At 41.5% G+C, this 14,841-nt stretch overlaps 1 protein-coding gene across 2 annotated transcripts; it reads right to left on the bottom strand.

Moving 5' to 3' along the window:
• Positions 1 to 2,532: 2,532 nt before the first annotated feature.
• LOC145348097 (uncharacterized) lies at positions 2,533 to 12,915 on the bottom strand. Of its 2 annotated transcripts, none has more exons than XM_080196239.1 (2): positions 12,847 to 12,915; positions 2,533 to 8,990 (listed from the first exon to the last, which is right to left on the bottom strand). In XM_080196239.1, the coding sequence occupies exon 2, from the start codon at positions 5,841 to 5,843 to the stop codon at positions 4,827 to 4,829; it is 1,017 nt and encodes a 338-aa protein (XP_080052365.1). In that variant the 5' UTR covers positions 5,844 to 8,990; positions 12,847 to 12,915; the 3' UTR covers positions 2,533 to 4,826. The 2 variants fall into 2 exon arrangements, with proteins under 2 accessions (XP_080052365.1, XP_080052366.1); XM_080196240.1 differs by lacking the exon at positions 12,847 to 12,915 and adding an exon at positions 12,676 to 12,776 and having other exon boundaries at positions 2,533 to 6,021.
• Between the last annotated feature and the right edge of the window lie 1,926 nt (positions 12,916 to 14,841).

Raw genomic sequence — 14,841 nt, forward strand, 5'->3', positions numbered from 1 at the left:
AAATGTGAGCTACGCAGTAAAAAGATTGCAGGAGTTTCTTTTTCCAAGATATATAAGGGCTAAAAGAGAGACAAGGGTGGACAGGGGACTGCTGGAAAACAATAATGGGGAACAAACAAATGGCGGAAGAACCGAATAGGTACTTTGCTTCAGTCTTCACAGTGGAAGATGCTAGTAACATACAAATAAAAGGTCAGGGGCCAGAGGTGTGTGTGGTGGCCATTACTAAGCCAAAGGTGCTTGGGTAGCTGAAAGGTTTCAATGTGAATAAATCACCTGGACTAGGTGGACTGCACCGCATAGTTCTGAAGGAGATAGCTGAAGAGATTGTGAAGGCATTAATGGTGATCTTTCAAGGATCACTGGAATCAGGGAGGGTCCCAGAGGACTAAAAAATTGCTAATGTAACAGTCCTGTTTTAGAAAGAAGGGTGGCAAAAGATTTGAAATTACAGGGCAGTTATCCTGACCTTGGTCATTGGTAAGATTTTAGAGTCCATTATTAAGGATGAGATTTCGGAGTATTTGGAACTGCATGGTAAAATAGTGGGAAGTCAGCATGGTTTTGTGTAAAGGACGTCATGCCTGACAAATCTGTTGGAATTCTTTGAGGAGGTAACAAGCAGGTTAGACAAATGAGAGCCAATGGAGATTATCTACTTAGATTCCAGAAGGCCTTTGACAAGGTGTCATTGGAAAGCTGCTGAGAAAGATGCCCTTGGTGTTGGAGGCAAGGTATTAGCACAGATAGAAGATTGGCTGACTGGCAGAAGGCAGAGGATGAGGATAAAGGGATCCTTTTTAGGAGATAGTCGGTGACAAATGGAAATCTCAGGGGTCAGTGTTGGGACTACAACTTTTCACTTTATACATCAATGATCTAGATGAAGGGACTGAGGGCATTATGCCTAAGTTTGCAGATGATACAAAGATAGGTGGAGGGATAAGTAATATTGAGGAAGTGGGGAGGCAACAGAAGGACTTGGACAATTAGGAGTGGGCAAAGAAGTGGCAGATGAAATAGTGTTGGAAAGTGTGAGGTAATGCATTTTGACAGGAAGAATAAAAGTAGATTATTTTCTAAATGAGGAGAGAATTCAGAAATCTGAAGTGCAAAGGGATTTGGGAATCCTAATTTAGGATTCTCTTAAGTTTAACTTGCAGTTTGAGTTGGTAGTTAGGAAGGCAAATGCAATATTAGCATTCATTTCAAGAGGACTAGGATACAAAAGCTGGGATATGCTACTGAGGCTTTCGAAGGCACTTGTCAAACCACATTTGGAATATTTTGAGCAATTTTGCACCCCGTATCAAAGGAAGGATATACAAGCCTTGGAGAGGATCCAGATGAGGTTCATGAGAAAGATCCCAGAAACAAAAGGCGTTTGAGGTCTCTGAGTCTGTATTCGATGGAGTTTGGAAGTTTGAGGGGGGAATCTCATTGAAATTTACAGAATACTAAAAGACCTGGTGAGAGTGGACGTGGAGAAGATGTTTCCATTAGTTGGAGAGACCAGAATCCAAGGGCACAACCTCAGAGTAAAAGGGACAACTCTTTAGAGCTGAGATGAGGAGGAATTTCTTCAGCCAGAGAATGGTGAATCTATGGAATTAATTGGCACAGAAGGCTGTGGAGGCCAAGTCATTGAGTGTATTTAAGGCATAGACACATAGGTTCTTGATTGGTAAGAGGTTCAAAGGTTACAGAAAAAAACTGAGAGAATGGGGTTGAGAAACATCAGCCATGATTGAACGGTGGAGCAACTTGATGGGCCAAATGACCTAAATCTGGTCCTAATATCTTACGGTTTTATGGAGGGTTATCACCCTGCATCAAGCATTACTGACCAGCAGTATCTCTTGCTCTTACCACCAGCAATTGATGTTTTGGAAGGATATGCAAGTTGATACATACAACCTGTTCATTCACCTTCCTTAGCCATCGAGGTCTAGAGTGGACTCAAACGTTGAGTTTCTGGCTGGGAGGCAGGGTGCTATCCACTGTGCCACAGGACTTCCTATTTGTGTTAAATTCAACAAGTTAGGATATCATTTGTTTAAAAAGCATATTAAGTGGAACAATGCTCTGGGAATATATATTCTTTGAATGGAAAATTATTGAGGCTTTTTTTTTGTAGTCAACCTGATGGACTATGTGAAGTATGAAACCGCTGTTCTGAATTTGATGACACAATGACTTAGATCAGGAAATGGAAGCAAAAGTGACTGAAAATGTGAAAAATATCCAGAATATAAGGAAAACAACAAAAGTCATAATTTAACAGCTACAATTAGATTTTAAGGTACATAGTTACAAATGGCTAACCAATATCCACACAATTTAAAAACATTGATCACCAGTTCCACCAATTAATGATGTAGTTAGCTGTACATATCTGATAATCACTGTTATGAATTGAATTCTTCCAATATTCTTTATTGGTGCTAGTGGCAACAAAGCATGTTCCTTGGGCAGATTCACACCTATTACCAATTAAAAAGTGATACGTCGAGGCTAGGGGCCAGAAAGGTGTAACAGAAACAATAACAATTTATTGAACTATTTGACAATAGAAGACTTGGTAATGTTTAGTACATGTTCCTTGTTGTTAAAACATGTAAAAAGTAGCATTCCATCAGAACATATAATTTTGGCTAAACCTAAACATTAAATTTATTGCAAAATGTAAATTCATGCACAAGATAAACAACAACAAAATATTTACTGACAATGTTGAAACCATTTTTTAAAATCAAGATGTTGAAAAGTTCTTGGGCAGTTTACCTCAGCTTTCATAGAATTCTGGATGACTTAAAGCATGGGTCCTACATCTCCAAGAGGTTTTCATGGCTCAAGTTTATATTCATGTTAGGTTGAGCTAAGCGCACTCATGAAACTGAGACAGTCACCTGATATGCATAAAGTTAATTTTAATTGATGTAATTTTGAAGGTTCCTTGAAGGATGCCTTCAACAATATACCTATTTTATCATTGATGTTAACATTGAACCAACTATTATCACAGAAGGGTATTCACTGATGAATTATCCAGTACAGAGGGAATAGCTCTGTCTCCTATCATCAGTCAAACAATGGTAACATGGTTGCCATTCTTTCACGTGTGCTCTGCCTGAAATCATGTCCTCGGCTCATTGTCTGTTGATGTTTCCTCGGCACCTTTTTCAATGTTGGTTTTCCATTGCTTTCCACTCTCAGGGTGAGAAGGAAGATCCCATGTCTACCTCAGCTAGAATGGGAATCAAACCTGTTGTTGGCAATATTCTGAAACAAACACTTGCCATCCAGCCACTTAAGCTAACTAACTGGTCTTCTGTTGGTTGCTGTGTTGCAAGCAAATTAGGAATTCTTTCTGAATATGAATGTTCACTCTAAAATAATTGGTGCACTTAAAATCCCTAAACAGAAAGCTTGACTTAAAAAAATCTTATGTGATTGTTCTGCTCCAAATTCATATCAGTGAATATGATGTGGAAATACTTTACAATATTAACCATAGATCCCTACAATGCAGAATGGGCCATTTGGCCCATCGAACCTGCACCCAGGTTCAACATCTTACCCAGGCCCACATTCCACCCCCAAGTGTTTATAACTTGCACATTTGTAGGAGGAAACTGGGGCACCCAGGGTAAATCCACATAGATACGGGGAAAATGTGCAAACCCCATACAGACACCCAGGCCAGAATCAAACCGGGGTCCCTGGTGTTGTGCCACCGTGCTGCCCATGAGATAGGGTGGAGAGCCCATTCATTATAACCATGGCCAGATAGATAGGATACATGGTTCCTATGGCCAAATCATGTTTAAAGCAAGATACCTGTAATCTTGTGCAAATAAATTTGGAAAATAACATCTACATAGGGAAGTTAAATTGTGGAAATTTCTTGTACAAATTTCTTTTATGCAGAGTAATGAGAAATGAGGAATTGCACAAGCGTGTTGAAGGAATTCATAACTTCTTGCAGCAGATATTCAGCGACATGATACTCACAGTTTTCTGACAAGAGTCTTACAAACTGAAGATGACAGATGAACAGAGAAGAGGAAGTAACGTTGGGGCATGCAGTATGTTTATAATTTATTTCCTAAATAATCTCCACATCCCCTTCAGAGAATGGATATATCAGTGTATTCTAAGAGGGCAGCTGGCAAAGCAATTCTAGCAGGCCATTTGAGCCTGCTCCGCCATTCATTTTGATTATGGTTGATAATCAAATTCAATATCTTGATCCTGCCCTCCCCCTATATCCTTTGATCCTTTTAGCTTCAAGAGTTATAGAAACATAGAGAACGCATGATCCTGAAAGGTAGACTCTGAGGAAATGAAACCCTATCTGACAAAGAGGATAAACTTAGTGTCGAAGACAGGATGATTCTCTGGGGGTCCTGAGTAGCTGTCCCTCACCCAGGACGGTGATGGATATCTATGGAACTACATAATGGCCACCCTGGAGTATCAAATACAAAAGTTTTGGCCAGGAGCTCCATCTGGTGTCGAAGCCTCAACTCAGACATCACAGACAGTGCGACCTATGCCACAAGAATCAAAAATTTCCTCCCTCAGCCCCAGCAGAACTGCTAATGGGATGAAAGCTGCAACATGGAGACTATTGTGCCTTTGCCTGCTCTTTGAAAGAGCTATCCAATTAATAACCATTCCTCTGCACCTTCCCCAATAACCCAGCATAACTTTCCTTTTCAAGTATAGATCCAATTTATTTTGAAAGTTAACACTAAATCTGCTTCCACTGCCCTTTTATATGGTTTACAGGTTAGGTACTGGAACGAAGGATGAAAGAATTCCTATCCTGTGTGAATGCGTTTATGTATTTCTAAAGAGGAGGAGTAGGTGAAGCAGTTCTGGCAGAAGTCACATTGAAAGCGTCTATCACCTGTGTGGGTGTGCTGATGTTTTAGAAGGTCTGGAAACTGGGTGAAACCTTTGTTGCAAAATTCACATTTGAATGGTTTATCACCTGTGGGGATGCACTGGTGTCTCAGGAAGTATGAGGAGCTCAGAAAAGCTTTGTCGCATACCTCACACTTGAATGGTCTCTCCCCTGTGTGGATGCGCTGGTGTACAGCAAGGTAGGATGAGCTACAGAAATCTTTGTCACATGTATCACACTTGAATGGTCGGTCATCTGTGTGGCTACGCTGGTGTATTCGGAGGTATGATGAGCTGCAGAAATCTTTGTTACAAACCTCACATCTGAATGGTCTTTCATCTGTGTGGATGCGCTGATGCTTTCGGAGGTATGATAAATTGCAGAAAGCTCTGTTGCAAACCTCACAATTGAATGGTCTCTCACCAGTGTGAATACGCTGATGTACAACAAGATAGGTGGAGCTGCAGAAATCTTTGTTGCAAACTTCACACCTGAACAATTTCCCACTTTTACGAATGCACTTATGTTCCAGCAGGCCTGCTGAAGTTATGAAAGCTTTGCTACAGGCATCACATTTGAAGGCTTTCTCCTCTGTGTGGGTACGCCTGTGTTCTACTAGGTGCAACTGCTTCATGAAAGCTTTGTCGCAAATCTTGCATTTGAATGGTTTCTCGCCTGTATGGATACGCCAATGTTGTAGGAGGGTTGATGCTTGTGCAAAGGCCTTTTCACATACCTTACATTTGAATGGCCTTTCACCTGTGTGAACGTGCCGATGTTTCACAAGACTTGATGAATGACTGAAACCCTTATCACACACCTCACATTTGAATGGCCTTTCACCTGTGTGCATACGTAGGTGATTCACAAGCTCTGATGAGTGCGCAAAAGTCCAACTGCACATGTCACACTTGTATGGTTTCTTGCCCATGTAGCTGCCCTTATGTTACAACATACACAAGAGTAAGGCTTTTTCAAAACCTTACATTCAAAGTAGATTCGCAGGAGACTTTATTATGAAGCTATTCCTTCAATAATGAACAGGATCCAACTGCAGAGTCTTTACTTCTGTAATCCCAGTATTGTTTAATACAGTGCAATTGTAAAATCTGTAAAATAAAAATAAGAAGTCATGTATCTCCTCTGATTATTCCTGTTCGCTGTTGAAGAGTTGACTTTTCCCAGGATGCTGTCTGAGTTCAGAGCCAAGCTCATGCTACCCTCACCCATAATTTTTTCCTAAAAAGTGTCACTGGTTCATGGTCAACTGCTCTCTCCCTAGGTCAGAAGCTGTGAGGTTCATGACAGTGACTGACCATAGTTTTGTGAAGTGAATGGGGTATTACTAAAATTATTTCCTGTCCAAAAAATGTTGTTTGACTACATTTAGAATATTATGTCAATGTCCAAAAAGTAGCATAAGTTTATGCACTCTACAAATCATCTGATTTTCTAGGGAATGTACCTCCTAAATGGCAGTAGTTTCCATACTTTGGACTATGACCCGATTGGGGTCACAGACAAGCGAATGGAATCTATTAATATATATTAAAATCTTACAAATTCTCTTCATACTTACCTAACACCATCTTGATGGATTAATTGCTAATCAGTTTAACTTGATGTCTCCTGTATGACATTAAAGGAACAGAAGGTTCTTTGGGCATTCCACATAGATGACCAGCTGGTAAGGAAACCCCTTTATTCCAGCTAACCCCTGATATTAACATGAATCACACAAGATCTAATTAATTACATTGGACATGGAGCTGAGAGAGCAGTTTTCTCTCACCTCCCACTGTAACTCCAGAAAGATGCCAGTAGCACACATCACGCTGTGTGTTCTACCAATTTCCCATTGTTGATTGGGAAAACTACTGCAGAATGTCAAGTTAATTACTTTTCATTGTTAATTGCAGATCATTGCTGGTCTGTGGAAGGCCATGTGCATACATGTGAGTTTCTCCTTTCAACTAAAAACAAGACTGAAACAAGATTCCTGAAAACAGCACAGGTCTAGCTCAGTCTCCATGGAAACTACTTTCTTGGGCTCACGTAGTTGTCATGGTCTGTTACAAGCTTCATGTGGCACAGAGCTCCCAGAACCATACCTGCTGCTGGTTTGATAAAGAAGGAACTAGATGAGGCCCAGTGAAGGTTTTAGGCTCTCCAGGACATAAGCTGCCAGCTTCGATGTGAGCTTCAGCTCAGTGTTGAAACAAATCATCCTAGATGGCATTGTCCCGATCTGGCTGCCAGTCACCCAGACCTGGCATCTTAACATGAGGCCCTATGGTGGCCTGACCTTCCTCAACAAGTGCAAGAACACTGCCAACACAGCAAGGAGCAGATCAAAATGTGGTATTGTCCCTTCAAGACCTCATTGTACTCCCATGGACTAGCAAGACCCTTACTGTGCACCATCAGCAGGATAAGATGCTACAAGGACTAAAATCTCCTGAGCTGGCAATCTGTGACAGCTGTAGATCACAACGCAAAGTCAAGAAATGAAGTATGAAGGAAATGTCCTGCAAGCCTTTGGATGAAGAAAGTTTCCTGAAACTATTGCACATCGAGTCTACAAACATTGCTGTACTCAGTCTTAAACCATGTTACCATGTTCTTTTTAAATGCCTTTGCACACATTTATTTATAATGAAGAAATGTTACCATGACAAGATAAAGTTTCTTCTTTCCTCCCCAAATTGTCCTGTTGCCTGTTGAAGGCAAGAGTCAATGCTGGACACAGCAGTCAAATGAAGAAAATTCCAATAACATGAGTGAATTTCCGTTCATGTAAAAAGTGTTTGCTATGGATATCAACACCCTCAAACTGTGCTTCAACTACTTCATGGCCAAGGTCCATGAGCTGGAGAGGCTCAATCAGATTAACTAATAGACTGGTGAGTACATGAAATATTTTTACAAACTACTTAAATATAAAAAATCTGGTTTATTTATATGCTGTATATGTTTAATTTTAATTATATACTGAATGCCACTGTTTATTAGTTTTTTTTTATTGGTGAGTGATAATTTTCAAGTGTTAAAATAGGGTCATATTGAAAAGTATTTTGGGAAGCATGGCCATATTGAAATTAGTTTGCTCTTTAGATGTCCAATTTAATCATGTTTTCTTGTGTTTTACTCATGTTCCTCAATATTAACTGTACCTGCCCTCTCCAAATATTGGATAATATACTAATTTTGAAATTGAATTTCTGCTTCTCAAGTCCAATTAATTTATGTGAATGTTTTCAAGTAGCCATCTCGGCCATACTGTTAATATATTGGGGGCCAGTCAGTATAATGACATTTCCATCTAAGGTTGGGAATTCTGTATTATATTTCCACTTCTTTTTTGAGTTTCTATGTACCTTTCTATGTCTAGAGTTTTTAATAATCTCTTTGACAAATTCAGATTCTTGCCATCATTTGCACTATGTTTTTGGTAGAATTCATAGCACTCTGAGACAATGAAATAAGAACCCTTTTGAAATTATTTCAGCCTGCTTCCTGTTCTTTTTGAAATTGCAGAACACTTTTTTTCAAAAGGTGGCAAAATAACACTACTCTGTGCCTTATCTTAGACTAATGGACAAACATATTAATCAAATATCAGTCAAAGAACAAAAACAGCCCGGGAAACAGGCCCTTCGGCCCAATGAGCCCGCGCCGCCATTTTAATATTACCAGTCCCCCCCTCCACCCATGACCCCTATCTATTGTTTTTATGGCAATCCACATTGAGGGAAACTAATTTAGGGACAATTTATTACTTCCAATCAGCCTAATAGCACATCTTTGGGGTGTGCGAGGAAACCAGAGCACCTGGAGAAAACCCACGCAAGCATGGGGAGAATGCGCAAACTTCCACAGACACTAGCCCAAATCCATGTCTCTGCACAGCAAACAGTGATAGTCACTGAGCTGTCGTGTTGCCCAGCATCTGGTCCAGTTTAAGCACACACTAACGACATGAAGCACTAGGCCAATCTCGAACAATCAAGAGCAGCCCCAAGTACGACCCATCACATGTATGCCCCTCGTTGGACAACAAGGCGGACCAACTTCAAACCTGTGAATTAAAAGAGAAAAAACATTATCATCCCATATCCTTTTCCATTACCAGGGTTGTCCCACTGTTTATGAACTTTATTTAAAACAATCTCCTATATCCTCCCATCTCCAACCCACTCATGTGCCTGTCTAAGTTACTCTTAAACAAATCTAGCGTGCCTGCCTCCACCACCTTACTTGGCAGAGCATTCCACGCCCCCACTACCCTCTGTGTGAAAAACTTCCCTCTAATATCTGTGTTATACCTCTCCCCCTCACCTTAAGCCCGTAGCCCCTCGTACTGTGTGTCTCTAACATAGGAAATAGCTTACCTCTGTTTACTCTATCTATACCCTTCATAATCTTATATACCTCTATTAGATCCCCCCTCAGTCACCGTCTTTCAAGGGAAAACAGCCCCAATTTGCTCAATCTTTCCTCGAACAAGCAAGCAGTATCAGTAACGCAGTATGTATCTTATGAAGATTGATCAAATAAAAATCTTTATTTGTTACCCTGTCCTGTGCTAAAAGAGCAAAAGATGTTAGTCAATTCCTTATGAAGCAGTGCTATTACTTTTCTCACTATAGGAGTTACCTAGCTTGACACGTACATGTTCTGCTTAAAGGTTGCAGCTACTGATCTGAAAAAATATAGGCTGCCACAGAGGTCAGGAAGAGGAAGGGCCAATTTTAATATTAACTGTCTAGCGAAAGCAAGCAGCAGAAGGTTAGAATGGCAGCAGTACTTTGCCCATTGCGGTCCCACCATATTCCTATAGGTTGGAATTATAAACTATTAACTTGAGAAGCAGAGCAGGAGATCAGCCCAATCTTCAGGCACCTCACTGGCTAGGGGACCCGCAATTTCTTCCCTAGCCTCCCACAACGGCTGGGATGGACTTCATCAGGTCCCAGGGATTTACCTACCTTGATGCGCTTTAAGACTTCCAAAACCTCCTTTCTGTAATAACGTACATCAGGATTTTAATTTCCAGCAGGAATTTTGCAGATGAGGGCTTTGGTGGTGAATCTAATTCTAACTCCAGGGCCCATGTCAGTTTCCTACCTGTGACAGGTGTTCTGCAGCAAGCTCCTGCAGGTGATCCAATGTTGAAAATAGAAATAGGTCTGTGATGACACTATTTCAATTTTAAACCGAAACCAGGTGCGGCTGTCATCCTACCTTTCCGCTAGGCCAACTTAGTAAAAATGGCAAAAAATGATAAGCCCAGTAAAGTGAATAAGTTTAATTTAGTTTTGTTTTCCTATGGATTTGTGGCAACAGACTCTAGACCTCACACAAACTTCAACCTCCACTGCCCTACCTAAGCTTTCCACTGCTTTGTCCATTGCATCTTAACTACCAATGTGCACTTCCCCATTTCCTTGCCCTCCAAAACCACTTTCTTGACTTCCGAGAAACATTCTATTGTGTCACCTGCAGAATCCTTCACAGATAGGAAACTGACGTGGAGTTAGAATTATGTTCACCACCAAGGCCCTCACCTGCAGGATTCCTGCTGGAAATTAAAACCCTGGTGAACAAATTACAGAGATGGAGGTGCTGAAAGTCTTAAAGCACATCAAGGTAGATAAATCCCCAGGACGTGATGAAGTATATCCCAGGATGTCGTGGTGGTCCAAGTATGTCCCAGGATGCCTGAAGATTGGAGAGTGGCAAATGTTGTGCCTTTGTTTAAAAAGGGCTGCAGGGAAAAGCCTGGAACTACAGGCTGGTGAGCCTCACATCTAGGGTGGGTAAATTGTTGGAAGATATTTTGAGAGACAGGATCTACAGGCATTTAGAGATGCAAGGACTGATCAGGGATGGTCAGCATAGCTTTGTGAGTGGAAAATCATGTCTCACAAATTTGATTGAATTTTTTGAAGGGGTAACCAAGAAGGTAGATGAGGGCAGTGCAGTTGATGTTGTCTGTATGGACTTTAGCAAGGCCTTTGACAAGGTACTGCATGGTAGGTTGTTGCATAAAGTTAAATCTCACGGGATCCAGGGTGAGGTATCTAAATGGATACAAAATTGGCTTTTTGACAGAAGCCGGAGGGTGGTTGTAGAGAGTTGTTTTTCAAACTGGAGGCCTGTGACCAGTGGTGTGCTTCAGGGATTAGTACTGGGTCCACTGTTATTTGTCATTTATATTAATGATTTGGATGAGAGTGTAGGAGGCATGGTTAGTAAGTTTGCAGATGACACCAAGATTGGTGGTACTGTGGACAGTGAAGAAAGTTATCTCCAATTGCAATGGGATCTTGATCAATTGGGTCAGTGGGCTGACGAATGGCAGATGGAATTTAATTTAGACAAATGCAAGGTGATGCATTTTGGTAGACTGAACCAGGGCAGGACTTACTCAGTTAATGGTAGGGCGTTGGGGAGAGTTACAGAACAAAGAGATCTAGGGGTACATGTTCATAGCTCCTTGAAAGTGGAGTCACAGGTGGACAGAGTGGTGAAGAAGGCATTCGGTATGTTTGGTTTCATCGGTCAGAACATTGAATACAGAGTTGGGACATCTTGTTGAAGTTGTACAAGACATTAGTAAGGCCACACTTGGAATACTGTGTGCAATTCTGGTCACCCTGTTATAGAAAGGATATTATTAAACTAGAAAGAGTGCAGAAAAGATTTGCTAGGATGCTACCGGGACTTGATGGATTGAGTTATAAGGACAGGCTGAGTACGCTTGGACTTTTGTCTCTGGAGCATAGGAGGCTGAGTGGTGATCTTATAGTGATCTATAAAATAATGAGGGGCATAGACAAGGTAGATAGTCAATATCTCTTCCCAAAGGTAGGGGAGTTTAAAAGTAGAGGGCATAGGTTTAAGGTGAGAGGAGAGAGATACAAAAGTGTCCAGAGGGGCAATTATTTTCACACAGAGGTTGGTGAGTGTATGGAACAAGTTGCCAGAGGTAGTAGTAGAGGTGGGTACAATTTTATCTTTTAAAAAGCACTTAGATAGTTACATGGGTCCAATGAGTGTAGAGGGGTATGGGCCAAATGCGGGCAGTTGGGATTAGCTTAGGGGTTTTAAAAAAAGAAAGGAAAGGGCTGCATAGACAAGTAGGGCCGAAGGACCTGTTTCCATGCTGTAAACCTCTATGACTCTGAATAACTTCACAGTCTAAAAGGACTGCCAATCAAACACATTTAAACAGATCACATGGCATTTAACAACTTGTCCTCCTCTCTCTTGGATAAAGCATATAACAAAATAATAAAAAATAAAATGTTCCAAATCAAAAACAGAAAAGCATGACTGTTCTTTTCATGGATGCTGACTGATCTGGTACTTAACTGTTTTTTGGCTTTATTTAGTAAGGTAAGATGACCAGTTTCCTATGAGTGTAGTTCCTTTTAACCCTAAATTGCCATGGTAAAACTAAAGGCACCAATATCAATCTTATAACCATGTCAAAAAACTACCCAGATTTTCCCTGGTTCTTAAACAACATTTATTTAATTTACAAAAAACTAGTACAGAACATCAGGCTTACAGTAGGCCTTCTCAGGAGGTAATGTCACTCACTGGAAATTGATCCTCACCACAGGCTGTAATCTCTAAGAAACCTCACTTTCTGCAGCTCCCTAATAATGTCACCTCACCATCTAATTTTTTGCAATGACCTATGAAAAAAAAGGTAGCCTGTGAATTAGAAGGAAAATTCTGTGTACAAATCTCACCTTCCAATGATCACTCTCATATTAATTATTCAGCTCCAGTCAAACAAAGCACAGGCCTCTCAGCTGAATCCTCCCACACAGAACCAGGAACTGTTCGCTTCCTGATTCCCTACAGGGTAATCAGACCGCCTGAATATATCAATAATGATATTATACAAAATCCGCACAAACCTCATTCCTACTCCCACTGCTTTCACTCCTCCCACTTTAATGCAGGCGCGGACAGGAACTCAATCTTCAGCAAAGGAGGAGGAAAACTAAGTAACGCTGAACATAGTGTTTTGATTGGCAGTTCTAACCACCAATCAGGGACTGTAGTGTAAATAGTTCTTTGCATTTAACATGTCAATCACAGTTTTCAACCAGTCAGCCTCCACTGAGAACGGGACTTCCACTTTAATCAGTAAAGCCAATATGATACCTGAAAAAGCTCCTGCTCTATCGCCGAATTGTTCCACTCATTTAGCTTGAGGGGATTTGTATCCAACTATGAATCTGGGCACCATCAACAATTTTGTGCAGTGGCAGAAACCAAACATAAACTTTTGTCTGACTTGTTGTCTTTCTACCTGTGACGCTAAATTCACGTTTTCTCAGTTTCACAGACAGTGATACCACAATCAGATGAAAGTTGGCGGTGAGAAGGACCCGCTCCAGCAGATTCTTTTCGTATGCTCTCGTTCTCATCCCCTCTGCTCTTTGGCCTGCCTGAAACTTGCTGTAGTTTCAGCGCAAAGAGTTGTCTACATTGGTTATTGTTGACTGGAACATTCCTAGATCCAGAACCACGTACTGACAAACTAAGCTTGGAGTCACTTAGGTGTAATAGGGAAAGGGTACCATCTGAAGTGTTTCAGCCATAATGTACCAAGAATTCCTAGGATGATTGAAAATTCTAACAGGGCTGGACAGACTAGATGCAAAGATGATGCCCTGGCTAGAGGGATCAAAATGCGGACATGCTGGCAGTGGACTAGGGTAGGCACAGTAAGAAGTTTCACAACAGCAGGTTAAAATCCAACGGGTTTATTTGGCAGGACAAGCTTTTGGAGTCTCAGGCGCCTTCTTTAGGTGAGTGAGGAGTTGTGTTAACAGAGCATATACAGACACAAACTCAATTTACAAGATAATGCGAGTCTTTACGAGTAATCCAAGTCTTAAAGGTACAGGCAATGTAAGTGGAGAGAGGGCCAGCACAGATTAAAGAGCAATGTATTGGCTCCAGCCAGTTAGTGAGATTTTGCAAGCCCAGGCAAGTCAGGAGGTTAAAGATAGTGTGACATGAACCCAAGGTCCCAGTTGAGGCTGCCCTCCTGTGTGTGGAACTTGGCTATCAGTTTCTACTCAGCAATTCTCTGTTGTCATGTGTTGTGAAGCTGCCTTGGAGAATGCTTACCTGAAGATCAGAGGCTGAATGCCCATAACTGCTGAAATGTTCCCTGACTTGAAGGAAACACCCTTGCCTGGTGATCATCGAGTGGTATTCATTCATCTGTTGTCGTAGTGTCTGCAGGTCTCCCCAATGTACCATGCCTTGGGACATCCTTTTCTGCAGTCTTTCAGGTAGACAACATTGGCTGATTCGCAAGAGTATGTATCGTGCACCTGGTGGATGGTGTTCTCATGTGAGATGACGGCATCCGTGTTGATGATCTGGCATGTCTTGCAGAGATTGCTGTGGCAGGATTGTGAGGTGTCACTGTTCTCCTGAAAGATGGGTGGTTTGCTGCGGACAATGGTCTGTTTGAGGTTGTGCGTTTGTTTGAAGGCAAGAAGTGGGGGTGTGAGGGTGGCCTTGATGAGATGTTCATCTTCATCGGAGACATGCTGAAGGCCCCAGAGAAGATGTCGTAGCTTCTCCACTCCAGGGAAGTACTGGACGACAAAGGATACTCTGTCCGCCGTGTCCTGTGTTTTCTTCTGAGGAGGCCAGTGTGGTATTTTGGAACTGTCCATCAATGAGTCGAGTGCCATATTGTGCTCATATGAGGGCATCTGTAGGTGGCTGTTGCGATCCTTCTCATCCAAGCAGATCCTGTGTATACGGAGGGCTTGTCCATAGGGGATGGCTTCTTTAACATGTTTAGGGTGGAAGCTTGAGAAGTGGAGCCTCCTGAGATTATCCGTGGGCTTGCAGTACAGTGAAGTGCTGAGGTGACTGTCCTT

The sequence above is a fragment of the Carcharhinus amblyrhynchos genome, chromosome 9 (genome assembly GCF_965287045.1).
Source record: "Carcharhinus amblyrhynchos chromosome 9, sCarAmb.v2.hapA, whole genome shotgun sequence".
In the NCBI taxonomy this organism is placed as follows: Eukaryota; Metazoa; Chordata; class Chondrichthyes; order Carcharhiniformes; family Carcharhinidae; genus Carcharhinus; species Carcharhinus amblyrhynchos.

Coding starts and splice junctions, on each gene's coding strand:
- LOC145348097 (XM_080196239.1), bottom strand. CDS start 5,843: ATGGGCAAGAAACCATACAAGTGTGACATGTGCAGTTGGACTTTTGCG.